At 38.8% G+C, this 20,852-nt stretch overlaps 1 protein-coding gene across 1 annotated transcript in view; it reads left to right on the top strand.

The window, feature by feature from the left end:
* PDK3 (pyruvate dehydrogenase kinase 3) overlaps positions 1 to 20,852 on the top strand; it is a 51,166-nt gene that overhangs the window by 14,391 nt on the left and 15,923 nt on the right. Inside the window, exons 2-4 of the mRNA XM_064707048.1 lie at positions 4,266 to 4,407; positions 11,419 to 11,490; positions 19,018 to 19,202. Of these exons, the coding sequence (XP_064563118.1) occupies positions 4,266 to 4,407; positions 11,419 to 11,490; positions 19,018 to 19,202 (399 nt within the window). The remainder of the gene's footprint in view (positions 1 to 4,265; positions 4,408 to 11,418; positions 11,491 to 19,017; positions 19,203 to 20,852) is intronic.

Genomic DNA, 20,852 nt, shown 5'->3' with positions numbered 1-20,852 from the left:
CTAGTTCCTTCACAAATATCTTGCTTTTTATTGTCATTTTTCTGTCAAAGTAGCTATTACTGTATAACTTAATTTATGCAGTCTATGCTGTGTTTTTTCAAACTCTGACTTGCTTCAGAGTTTCCACTTTTTGCTTTTTTCCCTGTGCAAATTTGCACTGCTTTCTCTTTGCAAGTGGTTAACAAATGTGAGGTGACCACTTTGTTCCTCCTGGGCCATGAGAGAATTAGGGCTGCAAAGGATGTTAGGCCATGTTCAGTCTAATCTCATTTCAGAGACTGAAACTGGCTTAGTGTGGTTTTGGGCAGGTGTCTACCTTCACTAGTAAAAGACAAGCCTAAATCAGACCAGGTTGCTCTCTTTTACAGTGCTTACCACCAGGAAGTTTCTGCTAATTAAGAGTTGAATCTTCTGCAGTTTGAGTCCAAAGCTTGTTTGGTTCTTGATGGCCAAGGTTACTGCTGCCTGCTGTGGTGAACTGAGAGACATTGAGAGCATTGCTGTGTTCTGTATTTATTTCTTCTTAGGTAAATCCATCAGATTCACTCATCCCCAAGTCACAGACTGTTTTATTGTTGTTATCTTGATTTCTGTTGCATCCATCTGTAATTTTAGAAGATGCTAAAAAATAATGTAATTTACCAGTAGAGTGGGATATTTTGTGTGTGCTTCTTCTTTATCCCATTGGATCAAATTCTGGGTTAAGCTGCAGGCACTGTAGGTATCATCTTAAAAGTTTTTAATCAGCTTGAAAGTGTAACTTCATTAAGAGTAAAAATCTGAAGATAATCTAGCCTCTTGACCCTGAATGAACACCTAATCCCTTAGAAAGCATAATTACTTTATAGGGTTATTTTCTTTGTTGGGATTGCTTTGTTGCCTGCAGTAGAGCAGACCTGTAACAAAGAAGTTGCATCCTGTCTGGTTTATTTGTTCTTTTTGTAGTCTTAATGTGATTCTTGCTGAAAGAAACTTGTTTCAATGCCTGACTTTGGTCTGCACAATGATTCCACTTGAAGCCACAAAACTGAATTGTTGTTCAACTGCAATCAAGTACTGCTGTTTTAGAGACAGTGAGAAATGGCGGTGGTGTGTGCAGAATTCTGAACCCTATATATCATGAGATGCCTTGCTTGACTTTCTTCTTGGCTTTGTGGATAGGAAGTGTTTCAATTTGAGTTTTCTAGTATTTCCATTTTCAGTTTCTTAAAAGCATACTTATAAAGAGTTTAAATTTTTTGAAATAAAGCTAAACACAGCCCTTGATGCCTAGTGCAGTGTAGTTTCCACTAGGGCATAGGATGACTTTGCTTTTTCCATTTGAATTCACACAAAGGTAAGCAGGTCATTGCTTCATATATTTATGTTCTTAAATAACTTATTGAGGTGTAAATCAAGGAGGGATTATTCACAAACTTAACTTGCTTTTTAACCCTCAGAGAGTGATTTCAAATTCCTTTGAAACTGATAGATTCAGACTGGCTTTAGCCTGTGCTGTTTCAGACAAAAGCCTGATGTTGGCAATGTGTATTGACCCAGCTAGAGTCAGAACAAAATCAAGAAAGATTACTGTATATGTTGAAAAATAGATGGAATGACTAGATCAAAATTAAAGCCAGCCTTTAAAAAAAAATTAAACTGACCATGGCTAAACATGCAGAAGTTTCATTGCAGCTTATTAGAATGCTGATTCTGGAAATATCTATAGAACTTAGACTGACTTCATCATACGTGCAATTACAATATAATTTATAAATATAAATTATAATATAATTATAATATAAATTATAATAAATTATAAATATAATTTATAATAAATTACCTTAAGAAAATACCTAACATACGGACTAAGGGATTTTCTTACTTAGTGTGATGTCCCTTCTTTTGATGGGAGTGGTTGTAGGAACAGCAGCCCAGGAGCAGTGCTAGGGCACAGTTTGCTTTTGCTTTGGAAGCTGGAGGATCTGTGATTACTGCTGCTCCCCGTGGGCAGCCATGCTCTCTGGCCATGCATCACCTGGTGCTCAGGGCTGAAGCAGCTCTGTGGGGGCTCTCAGTAACCTGAGGGCACCTAAGGAGCTGATACAAGGACATGTGCCCCAAACCAGGCACATGAACTGAACTCAGGCTGCAGTAAGCTTGTAAGCAGGGAAGTCTTAAAACCCAGAGCTTCCTTTCCTCTTCCTGCCCTGAACATGCAAAGGGACCCCAAAGGGCTCTCAGTGTAGGTACCTGAAAGGTCACTGTACAACAGGGCAAGGCAGCTCCTTAGAAAGAGATGGCTTAGAGCTGCTGGGGTGAATAGGCTGAATAGAGATGTGCCCTTGCATGTGGGAGGAGAGGATGTGGGTCTCTTCAGCCAGTCATGCTTGCCTGTAGCAGCTTTTGATTGCATTGCACAAACCCTTGAGCTGTGGGTTCTTGTTCATAATTTTCTGCATGGGCTGTCTTTCATTCATTGTGCTTTTTATCACCTAGAGGATCACTGCACTTGCTCTCAGTCACTCTTGGGAAGAAGCAGTTGTTGTTTTTGTTCTGAGGGATTTTCCTGCTCAGAATGTTTAGGCTGAGCTGAGTCAGAGTCTTTCCTACTGTCCAGCCACAGTCTTTGCTGTACACAGTGACTTGTGAACAAACAAGTGTCTGTCCTCTGTTGTAGGTGAATTGGTATCTAGTTTACTTGAAAGACTGAGCTCTGAAGTCATCACTGTGCTTCTTGTTTCTTTTGTCTAATTTTGACAGGATGTGTGTATTTGTAATTGAGGTGTGAAAATGGGAGCAAGTGAAATAGCTCCAAATGTTTACTGGAAGAGCTGTAAGGGAATTGGTAGCACTGTCAGAATTTAATGAGCCCCAGATTGATGGTACCTACATGAGCAAGAAAAAAAAGGGAAATCCTAATCCTTCCTGCATATTCCCCAAGCTAATGTTAGGGTTTGGGAACCAGTCCATCAATGCATGTTACCTATGCAAAGAAGGTGAAAACCCTGTGATTATAATGGGACTGTCTTAAAAAGTATCTCTGTGATTGTGCTGGTTGCATTGTACTTGAATCTTGCAAATTGTAAATCTCAGTGATTATGTGCCTGGCAGTGCTTTAACACTTTCTGGTTTGCTTGAACATAATTTCTAGCTCTCACATTATGTCTTCACTCAGAAATTTTGCAGATGGTTGAACTGGTTATCATCACAAATGACCTTTGCTCTCTTTCTAGATGAAAGCAGAATCCTGGCTGTTCATTACAAGTAAAACACGGACTTTAAAAAAAAAAAAATTACCTGGAATCTTTAGAGATTAGTTATGATAGGACTTTCTCTACTTGTTAAAGGATGCAAAACACAAAAAATCTGTGTTAAGTGAAGTCTGATTTTCCATCTTGGGCAAATGACTTAATATGTTGTTTTTAAATATTTGCAGTATCCTTTAATCTTAAGCTAACTACTTTAGCTTAAGATTGCTCTTAGTCATATCAGTCTTTGAGTTTGTATAGGATGGCCTCAGAGAATGAATGCTGTTACCACTAGGTCTGCAGGAAGGTATTGTTATTTTGCTGGATCCATTTATTTGCTTTCTGACTGTATGGTTGGGATTTTTTGTATGTTTTATTTTCAAAACATGAGCCTTGATAAAAATGTGTTTTACAAGTGAAAGTTAAAGATAATCTTAGCTGAGGCCTTTCCAAATGAGAGTGCTGTGTTAAGCACTGGACTTTCCTTCCAGGTCTCTAGTGAGAATCTTACAGGGATCCCTAGGAGGGATGATGGCCTGTGCTGGTCTCACCAGGTGCTGCTCAAATGTTAAAGTAGTAAAGGCTGAAGAACTTTTGGCATGAAACATCAGCAAACTGTTGTCATTGTTTTGTCCTTTTGTTTGCACTCCTTACCCTCTCTTAGGTGTGCAGCATTTACTTTTTAAAAACTCACATACTAAAGTTGTATTGATAAAAGCTAGTATTTTGGGGTCTTATTTCCAGGTAATATCAAGTATTTGATATTTGATGAATTTTATTTATATGATGAGAGATTTTTGTTTATGGGAGAGAAAATGGGATGAGGTGAATGGTGGAAGAATGTCAGATAAAAAGGGTTAAACTCTAGGAAGGTGAAAGTTTAGAATAGGTCTCATGAGTGAGAAGAAAGTAAAGGTGAGTATTGAAATTGCTTTAAAACTTCTTATTTTCACAAGTGGTTTTTTTTTTAAAAGCTCCTAACATTAGGAAGTGTAACATTTGATGTGCTGCAATGTTTTTCCTTGCCCCTGCCAGGTCGTGACAATGCCTGCGAGAAAACCTCGTACATGTTCCTGCGGAAGGAGCTTCCTGTGCGCCTGGCGAACACCATGAGGGAAGTCAATTTGCTGCCTGACAATTTACTCAACAGGCCTTCAGTTGGGCTGGTACAGAGCTGGTAAGTTTAAAAAAAAATGGATTGGAAAGTTATTGTAAAACTAACACTGTTTGTATTGTTCTGCTTGCAACAGAGAATCATTGAATTCTTGTGAATCGGTCAGTTTTCTGCCGTGAATTGTTTATAGTGTGTCTTGTCAAATGAAGTTTCATTTTCTTCTAATGTTGAGTATATACCCTAATGTGGATCCTAGCTAAGGGTTTGTAAGTTAGTAAAAACGTGCTGTTGTCTCCCAGGTAATAAAAATGAGTCCATAAGAGCAAGCTTTTTAAACATTCCTTATTGTATTGCACTCATGGCTTCTTGAAACAGCTGCTTTGTCTCCTTATTCTTCTTTGCAAAAACACTGAGAGAAAGTTAAGACCTCATCTGTTTTTCTCACTGCTAAATCTTTAAAAACAACCTGGTGTTCAGTGGAAGCTATGGAATCTGTTGTCATTCAGTAAACAACATTCTCCATTGTAATAATTAGCATGGATGTAAAGTGATTTCAAGTCCTGCCATCTTTTCCCCAGTAATTAATTTCTAGCCTAATTGCATGTTTGGTGAGATTTAGAGACTGCTGCCTTAGATGTATAAGCACACAAAAAATCATTGTTCATGGAGTATTTATTGTTCATTTACCTGTTAATCTTTTCTAAACACTTTTTGTAAAAATATTTTTGCAGTGTACAACAGAAGTCTCCTTTGAGTAGCAGCTTATTTAACAGTAAAAGCAGCTAATGTTGTAGGCTTGTGTTAAATTCAGTCATAGCCCTTGAGCCAAGAGCTTCTGTGCTAACTGTATGTTGACTGCTGGCTTGGGTCTCTTATTTATCAAGCTTCAGACTTAGAAAACATAAATTAGGATGTAAGGAATTGTGTTTGTCTTTGCAAAGTAACAGTGGATGCCTTGATGACCACTTCAAGTACAGTGATGGAGTGCTTCAAGTGAGTGTCACTGCTGTGGAGCCACACAATCACTTTGTGGTTAGGTGGCAGCTTGCAAGGTTTGAAGGCTTGTCTGTCTGTTTGGTGTCACAGGAAGTTGTTATGCTTGCAGAAAAGATAGATAATCTGCAGGCCTTCTAGGCTTTTCTAATCTGGTTGAGCCTGTCTTTTAATGAAGTGTGGACACAGGTGAATGAAGAAAAGGAAATCATTTTTCTGTGGTGACTGCAGCATAATGTTTCTAGTCCAAATGTCTGTGCTGTGCCTTGTGCTTCTGTCCTGCCTCTACAGAGCTAAGCAACATCTGGATCCTTCTGGCAAAGGAACTGAGTGGGTGTTCAGAGGGGAGGCCCCTTCAGAATTTTTGCTGAAGAGATTGGAGGACTCATGATGATTTCTATGGCCACAATAGATAATTACTGATAAAAAAAAGGAAAAAAAGCCCAGAACTCCAAATAAATAAAAGCAGCAGCGTGTGTTATATGACACTGTGATTTGCACCATCACAGCTGCAGGCCAGTAGTTGTCTGTTGGACAGGCTAAAACACCAGACTGTGATGTGCTGAAGAAGTTGCAATGGACATCAAGCCCAGAGATAGAAGTTTGAAATCAAAACGTTTTCTGTCATTTTCTTCTGATTGTGATCTATAGTTAACCAAGAGTTTTTGTGGGAAGGAGTGTCTTCATTGAGATTATGTGATAATATTATTATCATCTTATGCCAAAATAATAAAAGTAATTGTAGCATTTCCCCCCCTGATTATAGGTGTGGATTTTAAAGAGCTTAGTTCTTATTTTTCTGTTCAGAGGTTTTAAATTGCTTAATTAAACATTTACCTGTAGTTTGTAAGTCCTGATGATAACCCTTGGGAAAAATTTACTTTTAAATTTATCTTTTAAAAAGACCAAACCAAAGGTTTTATTAACTTCAGTGTGAATGACCTTGAGTGTTATGTAGCTCTGTTGATAACAGGTTTTGAAACACATTTATAGGTTCTTAACCTAAAGTTTAGAGATACTATCACAGTGAGATTCCTGGATTTTATGTAGTAGAAGAAATAAATATAAATTTAGTTGTTCAGCTGTTTTATGAGCTTGTAAAATGAAAAAAAAACTCTTCTTAATGCAGTTCAGAACTACTTCAAGAAAATCTTTTTTGAGGGTCAGATTTCATGATCTTTTTTTTTTTTTTTGCTCTGCCATAGGTTCAGAAAGCTTGTCAGTTCATTAATAGGCAATCAAAAATCTATTGCACATTTGCCACAAGTTAGAAAAACATTTAATTCCTTACTCACTTTAATATATTTGCTAATATTCAGTAATTTATCTAGTCACAAGCATGTTTGTTTCATTTTTGCTATGATTTTACACTAGAAAACCTATGTTTCTGTGTGCTTTAGTGAGACTCCAAATTAGCGGAGCTTTAACATTTGAGTTCTCAATCTATTCATTAATGCCAGCATGCCAAAAAGTAATATAAAATGGTCCTAATCTTTAAGATGGGTTTTATTAGACTTTAAAATAAAGTGCTCTGTAAATAGAGGAATAAGAAGTGCAGCATGGATCCTTTCCCATCAATCTGTGCTTGCAGCCATCAGACGTTCTGGGCTGCTCATGGTCTCAGCCTTGAGGCTCCCTTGGGAGGCAGCCTGGTTTGCTGCTCCCTGCTGCAGGCAAGGCCTGCTCTCTCCCTGCCCATCCATCTCCATGGCCATGCTGGAGGCACTTGGCTCCTGTGCTTGGCTGCCAGGCTGATTTTACAGCTGATTGCCTGATTGCTCTTGGGAAAGGGGCTCTGTTGGTTTTTTCTCTTTCCTTTCCGGGCTCCTCAGCCTGATGTGTGCAGCACTGAGGAGAGGCAAGACCCCTCTCCTTGCTTTGTACTGCTCAGCTACTCTTTCCTGAATAAAGCTGGAATTACCCAGAGAGTGGACTCTGAACAAATCAAAAATTATAGTTGTGCGTTTCAGTAAAGGTAAAACATCAGCTCTGTCCCAGTTTGAGGTCATAGCTTAATTTGTGTGTATCTTTTGCAAGGAGTAGGGAAGGAATAAAGTGACTCTAGACTGAAGCACAGTTAATATGTTCTGGCTGTGCACTGCAGTGATTCCAAACAGCAGACAGATCAACAATCAGCACCTTGTTTTCAGCTTCTAAAATCAATGGGCAGCTTGCTTGACCCAAAGAAGTGGGCTTGTTTTTGGCCAGCTTTGAGAGGGCACTATAACTAAAGTGCAGGTAGGATATTGAATATATAGCAGAATTGTTTAACAAAAGATATGGTTACTAATGTGATGAGGGAAAAAGTTACAATAAAACCTTACAATGGATAAGGTTAGAGCTTATAAAATATCAAAAGTAAGCATGAGGTTTGCACAGTATATTACTCAGTTATATGTAAAATTTACATTTTTTTTTTTTTAGCCTGGACAAATGTCTCTATTTTTTTGAGGGCTTTTCCTTAGAAAATGCTGTAAATTTCCATTCCTCTCTTGGGAAAGACCCATTAGAGAAATACGTACAGTTTAGGGATTAATAATTGGATTTTCTTCTATTTTCTACATTGAGACTATGCTAGCAAGATTGTGTTACCATGGAGATTTGTTTTATCATTTTAGTGCTTTGGTGTTAAAATGATTGTAAAGGAAAATCTTAGTGAAATACACATCAGGAAAAAAACATAAGTATCTTGCATGATTTTTTTAAGAAAAGAAAACCCAGAGCTGACATTATGGGCCTTTGCAGTGCTTTCATGTATGAAATGTGCCATTCTGAAATTATTGCATTTGGCAGACTAACAAGAATTCAATCTACATAGCAGTAATTAACAGAATAACAAGGCAAAAGGGTGCTTGAAACCAAAGAGCTTGCCCAATGAATTGTAGTGGATTGTGATAAAAAATTAAACACCAGAAAGACAATATGTTTGAAGGGCATGGACTTTGATTTCTGCTTTTGATGACTCACCAAACATAGCAAAATAAACTGACATTCTCTTTTTCTCATATATGCTGGAATTTTTTTTAAAGTTTGTATTCTGTATACTTGTATTGATATATTAATGATACAGTAATTCATGCATTATTCTGGTACTTTTTTGTTTTTTCTGGCTGATAATTGTATGTGAACTATACTTAAACATCACAAGATCTTGCTTTTTTTTTGCTTTACAAATCCTGTAGTTATCGTCTTCATTTATCCCTCTCTGCACCTACAATTCAAATTAAAACAAAATACAAGGAAGTGGATGGATTATATGAAAAGGGAATGACATTTTCACACACACTTTTACAGGAATGGACTGTATTGCTGGCTGCTCACCTTCCTCAGAGTGTAATGGTGGTAGTGGTCATTAAGACCAGAGTTATGAATTTCCTTTTAAACATACTTTTTCTTAATTTCTAATTTTGAGTTTTTTGGGAGAGGGAGTGGGGGACTGAATTTTGTGTACAAACTGGAAGTCACACCTGTATAAAAGAAAAAGCTGTGCAGCATTTGCACCTCTGAGTTTCTATTCAGAGACATGGGACACAAGGTATTGCACACCCCAGACTGGGTGATGTGCAGTGCAGGCACTGAGCAGTGGGGTAGGGTTATTTGACAATAAATGACTTTTTTCTAGCTTGGTTTAATCACGGGCTTGGAAGAAATTTGAGTGACTTTGGTTTGAAGTTCACCTTTTCTCTGAGCTAACTTGCTGGGTACTGTGCTTTTGCTAATAAGCTTGACTTCTAGAGTAGCATTTCCTTTATTTTAGAATCAGAAGGAGAGAACTCTAAAGCTAAAGCATTGCCTGTTTCCCTAATTTCTCCATTAATGGCAGGCAACCAGTCAAATCCACCCAGTACAAAAATCAGGTATCAGCTGCCTTCAGCACCAGCAGCCTTCATTGCTGTTTTATCCTTGTGTCTGCACAGGATTGCTGTGGTTTGACATTTATGGTAGGAGGTCTGTATTAAAAACAATTCTTGTGTTGCTTCTCAAGTGTGGTGAAGTTTCAGAACCAGGACTTTGATAGTATTGTACGATGACAGGTGGGGGTTGAAGAACATGCACCTCTATGAGTGAGCATGATCATGATTTAATTGTTGCATGTGAATCAGCCAAGTTCAGAGTGTGATGGTTGTGAACTGGTGACATTTCTTAGCAGCATAAAATCTTTTAAAATAAGCACTGCTAAAGGTGTGAGCTACGTGCCCTTCTTGTAAGTGACAAATATTTGGGGGGTTTCTGTAATGGTTCCTGGTATTTGCAGGAGGGCACGGATGCACCCAGGGACAGGAGCTGCTGTTCCTGTGCTGACCATGGGGAAAATGTCAGTGTCCCTGAGGAATGTCACACTGACCTGTGGCTGAAGCTTGAAATGGGGGTGGACCAAGTGGCATGTGGTCCTGGAGGGAGTCACACAGACAACAGTGCTGGCCCAAGCTTCCCTGTAGCTTGAAGATGCAGGATGAAGTTTCATAGCCTTATTAAGCTGGTCTTAACATAGAACTGCTACCAAAAGAGCTTATGCATAGGTCATTTTGTTGAGCTGACCTAATCTAGTGGGTAGCTGCTACTGAAAAGGGAGAGGCTTGGTTGTGTGTTTTGCTTTTCCCGTGTGTAGGCTCTGTGGTTATCTTTTCTCTCTTCTGTTAGCTTCAGCTGTTTAAACCTTTCAGTTAGTTGTTTTCATGTGCAAGAAAGGTTTGTTTGGTTTTTCTTGTGTCTATTTCACCTCTGCTGGGAGTTGGAGCTGTTGACACATCCTGTGATTACCATCTGATTAGTGTTGATGCTGTAGTTGGAGTGGCAGTGTTTACCTGTGACCGTGTTCACAGGGGTCCGAGGATGAGGGAAGAGATGAGAATGTTGACTCCATGTTTCAGAAGGCTTGATTTATTATTTTATGATATATATTACATTAAAACTATACTAAAAGAATAGAAGAAAGGATTTCATCAGAAGGCTGGCTAAGACTAGAAAAGGAATGAATAACAAAGGCTTGTGACTGACAGAGACAGTCCAGCCAGCTGACTGTGATTGGCCATTAATTAGAAACAACCACATGAGACCAATCCCAGATCCACCTGTTGCATTCCACAGCAGCAGATAACCATTGTTTACACTTTGTTCCTGAGGCCTCTCAGCTTCTCAGGAGAAAAAATCCTAAGGAAAGGATTTTTATGAAAATATGTCTGTGACACTTAACCAGGAGTGAAGGGAGGGTAATGTACAAACGCTGCCTTTTATGTGTGTGATTGACTCCTTGTGTGGTTTACTCAGGAAATAGGTCCTGGTTCTGTGGTCACTAAAGCTCCATCTGAGCTGAATGTGTCTGCTCCAGGGGCGGTGGCTGGTGCTGAGGCCCAGAGCTGGGTATGAGGGGCACATTTGTACTGGTGGTGCCAAGGTCCTACAGAGCAGGCTGGCCACCTTCATGTTGAGGGCTTCTGCTTTGGGTCCTCTGCTTTGGGTACCTCTGGGGCTCTGAGCCTCAGTTAATCTCCTGTGAAGCCAAGGTCTGAGCAGGAGAGAGCTGTGTTGGGTAAGAGGGGTTTTGTGAAACCGAGGGTTGTGTCACACAGAGGAGCTGTGGGAGTGTGGAATGGGTGTGCTCTCCTGGGGAGCTCTGGTAGGACCAGCCTGGTGCACTCCTGTTACTGTGCCTTTTGGGGAGTGTTCTCTGAGCTTTTGAAAGGAAACTTGGACTGCTCTCTGAGGAATATGGGAAAAAACCAACATCAGTACAGAGTAGATGAGCGGAAAAATCAAAATACAGGGACAAACTACCTGAGATTACAGATGTACCTGTAGAGAGGTTTTGCTCCTGTTGACTCCAGTTTCATTTATATAACAATTTTCCTGAATTGCAGACTGTAAGGTCATAAGTAATGCTTTTAAACTTAATATATTTGTATTGTAGTTGCTTTCTTTCCCTTTGTTGCAGCATCCCACCTACTTTTAGTCTTTGAAGAGAACTGTGTACTGTGCATCTATTACTTTTATGTGACCCTGTAGTCTTAGAACTAAAGAAATTCAAAAGTATTTTATGTTTCAATGTTTTACTTATCTTTTTATAATTTTTGCTTATTTCAGGTACATGCAGAGTTTCCTTGAGCTTTTAGAATATGAAAATAAAAGTCCTGAGGATCCTCATGTTCTGGATGAGTGAGTAATTTATTTTTTCTAAGTCCATTTAAAACTAATCTGTCTCAAATACCAAGTGGTTTTGTACTCTAGGAAAACAGTTACCTTATTTGTAAGTTAGAATGGGTATGGCAAAAGCTAAAATTGTAATCTGGAGTAGAATGTAGGTATCTAAATGCTTTTGAACAGTATGTTTTCTATTTATATAGACTGGTAGTTTAAGAAATGGCATGGAATGCTTCCTTCAAGACTGTATTGAGAAAACAACATGGATGGGAGACTATGCTTGCATATCAGTACTTAAGAGTAAAATGTCATTTTTGAATACATTGAGCTTAGTGCTCTGTTGTATATAAAGTATGTTAATCCATTAATAGTTTGATTTATTTTTTTCCCAGTTTGAAAGTATTCTGATGTGTCATTTTCTGTTTTTATCTAAAAGCTTTTTAATGGACTTCAATTAGTGTTGTTCACCTACCTCACTGAGTAACATTACTTAAAAAGAAAGGAAAACTTAGCCAATTTTCTTTATCAACAAAATCACATTGAAATTGCCATTAGATTGTTTCCTTGAAATGTGTATGCATAAAACAGAGAAGAGCCCCTCATGTGAGAACAGCAGGTGCAAGATATGCATCAGAGACTTGAAAACAAAGCAACTAAAACACACACACACTCATACAGACACCTGTCCATTACTAGGGTCTGTAGTTACCCTGTGCCTATAGCACTCAGCTTTGTTTCAGGGTATTACTTCTTGCAGGATTCTGTTCCATTAATTAGCTTTCTTAGGGTAGTTTGTCTTTCAGGTTTCTGTTTAAGTTCTGAAATCCTGCATCATCAAGAAATGCTTTAAATAGAGCTTCATCAAATGCCTTGCTCTGTTTGTGCACCATGCAGCCTGTGTTGTGCAAAAATGGTGTTTTACCTTCAGCAAACTTCATATACATACATTGTGTTGTTACATTAGGTTAAATAAGGGCTTTGGGAGGTGCTGCATTTCAAATGTTGTGCACTTTTGGTTGTGAGCATGTTACCTGAGATCTTGACACTTCAGCTTTTGTGTTTAAACCAATACACGTAGGAGAAGCTCAGGTGCAGGAGTACAAAGTTCCCTGTGTGGAACTTTGTAGCAGGAGCCATATGGATTAAAGACTGACTGAATTGTAGTGCTATTGAACAAGGGGAAAGTAACCATTTACTCAGAGTAAGTTCTATGCTGGAATGCTGCCTGCAGTTCTGGGTACTGCCTTTTAAGAAATTAAAAGGCAGTACTGATGTGAAAGGAAGGAGATTTAGAGACTTGGATAGTTCCACCTCTGAATGATGCTAAAGGCATTTGTCTGGACTGGCAAGAAAAGATACTGGAGACACTGGAATCTGCATGTGCCAAAAAGTAAGGTCACTGTAATAAGGAATAATGGGTTGCTCTAACGGAAGACCTGGAGAATTAAAAAATGTCTGGTTTTTATTAAAGTTGAGAATGTATGCAGGGCAAAAAGTAAAGATTGTAATATTAATGAGAACAGATTGAAGGCTGTAGAGCATCCATTTTAAAAGCTTTCATAAATAGATTAGATAGATTTAGTGACATTCTAGGCGTGCTTATTCTGTAGAGGATAAATCAAATCAGTTTTTCAACCACCTGTCACATTTTGGGATTAGCTGTCACATTCTGTGATTCTGTATTTACATCATCAGCATGTTTGCTGATGACACAGGAATTTCTGTTTGTGATTAGTTTATCAGCAAGCTTTCCTTTATGGGGTTAAGTTACCAAAACTTAGGTGTCTGTTGCCCTTTGAGATGGCATGAGCTGTCCTAAACACCTGAGTGAGCTTGGCAAATGTAACACAGGTCCTTTTAAGCCTGTCATGTCCAGGGTGTGTGGGTTGAGGTTGTGGTTTTGTAACTTCTGAAACCATCTTTCAGTATTTAGGTAGCTGAATTTCAGCTTTTTGTGAACTTCAGAGGTTCAAGGTAGATCACAGTATAATAAATAAAGGCTGATGAGTAGTTCTCTTGGAGATCTAGTTGAGAGTCTCATAATTAACATATCAATTATCTGATTCTACCATATGGATATGGCATTCCTGATACTGTTTCATGGCAACTGTAAATATTGTTTGCAATGCTCTAAATGAGTATGAGAACAAATATTTCATAATGAAGCAAATGTCAATATCATTCAGGATAACTGTGAAAAGCTTTGAAATCTTGCACTTATTGTATTCTGTGTAATTAAGTACATAAAATAAGTATGCATGGAATTTATTGCTACCTGTTGAGGTGAAGTTCAGCTAGGGTCTTTGACAGTAAGACCTGTCTTCTGTACCACATCTGACCTTTGAAAAGACTTATTAAAACTGTATTATCTGATTAAAAAGCAGATTTGTTCTTTTTGGTAGTATTGGATAGACCAAGATTAGAAAGTCAGATTTACTTTCCTGCTCTGGGATGTCATCTGTTCCTAACTTACTGAAGCCTATGCCATTTAATTTCATATTGAGCTGTAATTAGACTTTTAAAAATATTCTTTACAAACTTTTGTGTCTTTCAAAAATACTCTTAACTCTGTCCATATTTATCTTAGGATTATATAGATAAATTTAACAAATTTCTCAACTCCAATGTCAGTATTCCATGGTGCTGCTACCTAGCCATATCCTAATTTCATGTCTTGTGGTCAGAAGCCCTTCAGTATGGTCAGAAAGTATCAGGAATGCTGCTTTTCACTGGGGAAAACCCCCACATTTCTGAGATAATGTGCATAAAAGTTTTCTGTTCTCTTCTGACTACATGTATCATTGCATGTGGAATTTGAGCCTTTATCTAGGACTTTGTTTAAATCCTAGAAGACACTTTGTTTAAGTGTCTTTAGGGATGCATAAATAGAAGTAGTTCTTTTATTTAACCAGACTGATTTGCTTAAAGAAAAACCTGGCAGATTCTGAGGTATGTCTGGTCCTTTGGAGCAAAGCCCTTTTTGCAGGCAGTAGCTGTGGGGAATCTCTGAGTACCAAGAGCAGCCTGTGAGGGGCTGGAGCAGCTCCATCCACTGTCCTGTTCCTGTGAGGAACAGGCTCTAGAACAGCACACATGTTAATGTTACAGGGTATATGGCCTGTAGTACAGAAGACCCAGCCTTGCATCCTTTGGTCACTGAATGCCCATCCTTGTCCAAGGATATCAGGTGATTTGGGCTTTTCATTGTGGCTCCCATCCCTTCTCCCTTAACTAGTGTCACAGGGTGTGAGTCTTGCCTGGGTGGAAGTGCCTTTGTTCCAGTACCATCCCAGCAGCTTCTGTTTGGAGCTGAACATCATCCATGCCTGTCCACCTCAGACACTCAAAAACATGAAGAGTAACAGGGCAGTTGAGTTTTAGAAATTTAAGAGTGCCTTGTTGGACTTTCTGTCAGCTGAGGTGAACATTTCTCTTCTGGTTAATCAGGGTAACAGTAGCAGAGGAGAGAAGGGGAGCTAAACTGATCCTTCAAGGAGGTTGGATATCCACAGATGTGCTCTATCAATGTTGGCAGTAGTTCTTCAGTTACTGTTTTCTAAAATGGTGCAATGCTTTTATCAGTTGAACAGAAAACTGTCCCCTGATTATTTGTGGTTTTATCACTGCTTGTCTGGAGAGCCTGCTGTGGTGTTCTGAGTTTGGGCTCTCTTGCTGGGGAAGCCATTTTCTGTATTTATGTTATGGTACTATAGATGTCGTCCATGTACTGGCACAGCTGTGTGTGAGGCCACACAGTGAAGTGAACTGGGAAATGGATGTAGTGGAAGAGTAGCCCACTGAGCTCTGTGCTCCCTGAAATGCTGGTGTGGCCAGCAAAGGCAGCAGTGCCCCTGCAGTGGAGAGGGTGAGAGGTTATAGGAGCTGGTGCAGAGACTGAACTAAAGCTGATTGTCAGAGTGGCCCAACTCCTCTCTGCTCCTAGTGTATGAATTGGGATGTAGATGGATGTTCATGAGTTTTATCTTTTTGTGAATGTTGGACAAAATCCTTTGAAGGGATTTTTTTTTCTATTAGCATTGTTCTAATGAAGCATTTCAGAAGTGTTTCAGTTTCTCTGTTACCTTCTGTTGGTTTGCAAACCTTATGAAGCCCCAGTGCAGCATTGCCACATTCCTGTCACTGTCAGTAGTATGGGCATTTGTAAAATGGTAGGTTACTTTTACCTTTTTGATAACACAGATATCTTTTTTAGCTGTAGAGGGATCAGGTGGAAGTTTTTCTGCAGTCCTGCCAAACAGTGTGATAACAGGAGCCCTAAGATAAGGTGTCCACGCTTGGTGAAGGGTGCAACCAGGCAGAAGTGTTGGGAATTTCCCAAGGTGTCACTGTCCAGTAAACACACAGGTTTAAGCTGTGTTTCAAAAATGGAAGGGTTTGTAAAACACACTGTTCACATGTGCTCTCAAAGGACACTGGTTCTTCTCTTTGTGGCCCTCTCAAGGGAGGGTGTGTGGGGGAGTGTCCTGGAGCTGGCAGCCCCTGCGGCCCTCAGCTGCCAGCGTGTCTGAGATAACGCGCACAAGGAACTTGGTAAACAAGAACCTTCCTCTCTGCAGAGCTGCAGTTAAAACAGTGGCTCTGTAAGCAGTTTGAGCTAAGTAAATATTGGAGTACATCTGATTAAGGAGGTGCTGTTTTGTTACTTTACGTAAAGTGAAACACTGCTTTAATTAGTTTTGAACTTTGGAAGTAGATATACTTTCTAGTAGAGAAATCTTTCAGAGTGTGAATTTTTACCTCTTTCTTGTGATATTCAGCTGCCAGTTAGCACTGATTCAAAAAAGAGCAGCCATTGAGAAAAACCTCAGACCATTGCATTTGTTGCATTTAAAAGGGTTTTTACTCATCACTTCTGTGCTTTTCATGTTTCAGGTAATATTATCTATAAGAGACACTAAAAAATTCCCTTTGTCTTCAAATTGACTTTCTTATGCTTGTTTTCTTGTACTGTAATGATGGGTTAAAACAGAATAATATATATAGCTTATTAGGAAGTTAATTAATGAATGTCACAACACAAGCTATTTCTTGTATTTGCAGAATTTTTTAGCCTTCATTTATTTAACACCTGTGGTAATGCTTTAAGTATTCTTTTGTTAATGCAGAAACCACTGAAGCTCACTGAACTAAAGTAGCTTCTGATTAATAATTTCTCATTTGTTGAACCAACTGCATTATTTATTCTTTGTGGTTTTGAAAATACACAGAATTGTGGACAGAAAATGTAATTGGTAAAAAATTTTCAGAGCTGTTCTGGAGTATTCCTAGTTAATCCCAGAAACAGTTTATAATTCCTTGGTACCGTGTCCCGCAGTTTGAGTACAGTAAAAGCTTTGTGGCTTTTGGGAGCATAGCAGGTAGAGGGCTGTAAGGAATGAGTGTAAGGTTAAGGAGATGTATTCTGATTTCTGCTCTGCTACTTTGAGATTTGCCTGTATTCCTCTTGTGTTTGTTCCTTTAAAAACATCTACTTAATAGAAACATGAGTGAACTCAGTTATCTCGGAAGATGGAACAGGAACTCTCATATCAGTGCAGTAATCAGGCATTCCTTTTTTATATATTTTGTTTTATGCTGACTAAGCTTCAGCTATGATTTTGCTGGTCTGCAGCAGATAAACCTAAGCCCTTTGCCCTTTGGCATGCTGTGTGCATTGAAGCACTTTTGTAGTGGGATATCAGTGAACAATTTGCCCTCTTGGCATCAGGTATATATTTTGGATGGTGGAGGTATTTAAAAACAAATAGCAGAGCAAACAACAGTCAGGAGAGAGTGTTGTCAGTTGTGTTTCAGATGTGACTGTAAACATTGCTTCCAGCTCTGCTCTTTGCTAGGGCCTTGCTGCTCAGAAACAGAGCAGCAGCACAAGTGCAGCAGGCACCAGGCTCTGACATCCCCTCTCAGAGGTATCGCATCCCACAGAGCCCGGGCTCAATAAACACATCAGGTCTATAAACCCTTTAAGCATTCCATGCTCTAAGCTGCCCAGTCAGCAAGACTGGTAAGTAAGAGAACAGTCATTCTGTACTGTGATAGTATTTAGAATGGGGAATTAGGCAGATAAAACTTCCTCTTTTTTATGCAACGGAGTAGTGTTGAAAGACTGCGGAACTATTTGTTAACACACAGGCAAAAACTGCTAGGTAGACTTAGGATCAGGAAAAAAACTAGTAAAAAGGGATCCTACATTCCTTTGTAGGTGGCAGTGTAGGGTGGGAGAAATTATTTTAAAAGTGTATCACTTGTTAAAAATGGTATAAAAAATTATTGTCTTGACTAAGTGGTACTGAAAAGGAAGAAAACATCTTATTTATATGTGGTGACCAATGGCTGGTTTTTTTTTTTTTTACTTTTTGTGGTCTTTGTTCTTTCCCTTGCTCATTTGCAGGGGGAATTGGACTAGATGACCTTTCAGTGATTTCTGTGATTATTTCATTAGCAGGTGTATAGTCTACTTTTGATAAAAATAGAATACATTTATTTTCAGTATTTGTTATAAATCTACAAAAAATGTTCTATTGATTTTTTTTTTTTGAAAGCTCTACTCTCTGTAGAGTTGCAGATGCAGGCATAGTTTAAGAAGTGTTCCAGCTCTGCTTGCTTTGGAAAGCTGTATTTCACCATTTGTACTTTCTATAACAGCATTATATAAACACTGTGGTGTTAACATTAATTTAATATTGGAGAATGTAGCAGAATTAAGTAGTACTGCTTTTCCATGTTTCCTCTTTAGAAAGCTATTAATAATTGATATTTCAAGTATGTACGGGTTTGCATATGGGGAAAAAAAAGGATGAGCACATTGAAGATCATAGGTGTTGAGCAGCCTTGGCAGGAGAAACAGAAATCCTCCGAGCTGTTTCAGAGGAGATGCTTGTTAAAAGAATGGGAGTTTTAGAGAAAAGCTGCCGGGCTCCGGACGAGAGCTCCGTTGTATTCGCTCTGCCATCCAGTGGTGGCAGAGGAAACTGAACAGGACTCGCACACACAATTACCTGTCCTGAGATTCTAACTTAGCCCACGAGATGGAAGGTGAAGGAAATGCATTCAAAATTCACTGCGTGGGTTGAGGTGTTGGGAAGAAAACACAAATTTTTCTAAGGAAATAGTAAAGGGTGGTCAGGTTTTTTTTCCCCCTGAGTTTCCTTTCGAGTCTCTCAGCTACTGTTAGGAGTTGCAGGGGATGACATTTATGGTAGTGCATATGATTGTGGTGAAAGAGAATCTTTTGCTATTCATCAGTGTTGAAGAGAGATTAATTTAATTTCAATGAATATTTGTGGGAGAAATAACTTATTTGGGGCTCTAAATGCTTCACAGGTCTTGTGAGTGAGAGGTTGATCAAATACTTCTCTTTAAATAGGCTTGTTTAGGTACTATATTTTTGTATTTTCCCTCTGATATTTGTTACTGACTGGGAGGCATAGTAAACAGATTATATGGTTATGATGTTGTTTAGTTTAATTATATTTCTATATTTCTATATTTCTAACAATCTATTTCTAATTTTGTTTCCTCCAGCTTTTTAGATGTTTTAATTAAAGTCAGGAACAGACACAATGACGTGGTTCCAACCATGGCACAAGGGGTGATTGAGTACAAGGAAAAGTATGGCTTTGATCCATTTGTTAGCAGTAACATCCAGTATTTCCTAGATAGATTCTACACCAACCGCATCTCTTTCCGTATGCTTATTAACCAGCACAGTAAGTAATTGCTTTTCTCTTCCTTGGAAACTCAGTTATTGCTTATGAAGCTTTGTTTTGTATTTTTTTTTCCTTACTCATGACTATTATGTGCTAATTGTGGCAAAAGAGATACTGGCAGCTGGTTAATTTGGTACAATGATCAGAAATGAATCCAAAACACCAGTGTGCTTTCTTTTGGAGCTGTCAGTCTTTGTAAGTGTGGCTGTTGCTTTTTAGTCTTACTGGCTGAGATGGCTTGTGAAGTGATCCATAAAGTATTTTTAGGGAGTAGTAGAGTAGCTGTATCTTCCTGCTTACAAAACTTTCAACATAGTGTGTAGAGCTCATTTATTTCATAATGAAATGCAAAGATGCCATACATTTTGAATAGGTTAAGTACTATACATCCTGTTTTTTTCCAGCAAGTTATCTAGACTTTCTTGCCTTCTAAAGAAGGTTGAGTATTTCTAACTGAAGTGTTAAATTATATCTTGTCTTCCCTTACTTCCTATTTCTTATTTATGGATAAATACTGGAATTATCCATCCTTTGTCAACTGATTCTGTTTCATTTGTTGTTACTAATAAACTCACTTTTTTATATTCATATTACAGAGTGAAGGGAGTTACTTGCACAGCTCCTATTAACCAGCATGTGCAACCATGCAGAAAGTGATCTGTGTAAAGTTAAGGACAGTCTTCTGATCTGCTTTAGTGTGTCTTGTGCCTTTTAGCTCTAGAGCTTCATTCTCTGCTCAGTGTTTTGCTTTTCTGAGCTCTTAGAAATTGTTGTATGCTGCAGACAATGCAGGTGCTGGAGTATGAGGTGTTTTACTATAAGTTGTGTGTCTTTCCAGTAACCTTTCATGTGACTAACAAATGCCTTGCTCTGTGTGTAGAGATAACTTGGATGTGGCAAAGCATAGAAAATGAGATAAATGTACAGCTTTTTCTTTACTTGCACCTGGGCAGAGAAGTGACAGACATAAAACCAAGTTAAAAGGTTTTCAGAGAAGAATTCTAGCAATAGAGTACAAACATTGTCTTAAAATAATTCTTGGGCTGAGTGCTACTGTAATTTGCAGTAATCCCAAAATATTAAACTTGATTCATTGAACTGAACTAGCTTTTCCTATGGATCCTCCTCTTTAACTGGTTGGAGCTTAAAACTGCCTGTAGATGCTTGAAGTTTAGTTACCTTGTATAATGTCTGTGTGTTAGCAGTGTTAGTGGTCTGTCTGTGATGGCAAATACTCATCTTGAAGCACTGAAGAAAAAGATAATTGGAAAGCAGAATGCAAATCCAGGTTTTTGCATGGTTTGCATTTCTGTTCCTACATTCCTGGCAGACTGTTTGTTTCCTCCAGAACTGTTCTGCAGGACACAGAGCCTGGGTGTGAGCTTGCTGTGCCCAGGGTAGGAAAAGCTTTCAGAGCTAGACTTCTGCTCACCTCATGCTGCACCTGCTTCATGTCAGAGCTCACTAACTTGCTAAAATGGCAGAGCATCACTCCTGAAATAAAGTACAAAACCTTTTTACTTCTTTGGGCATTTTCTTTAAACTCTTGGTGAAGGGTCTGGTGAGTACCAGACCTTTGTACAGAGAGGGAGTGGGGATCATTCTGCTGAGATCCAGGGAGTGGAGTGGGGGAGACCTCTGTGCCAGCTG

Source organism: Zonotrichia leucophrys, chromosome 1 (genome assembly GCF_028769735.1).
Source record: "Zonotrichia leucophrys gambelii isolate GWCS_2022_RI chromosome 1, RI_Zleu_2.0, whole genome shotgun sequence".
Taxonomy (NCBI): domain Eukaryota; kingdom Metazoa; phylum Chordata; class Aves; order Passeriformes; family Passerellidae; genus Zonotrichia; species Zonotrichia leucophrys.
The sequence above is the reverse complement of the archived record's forward strand: the minus strand, read 5'-3'. Positions and strand labels throughout refer to the sequence as shown.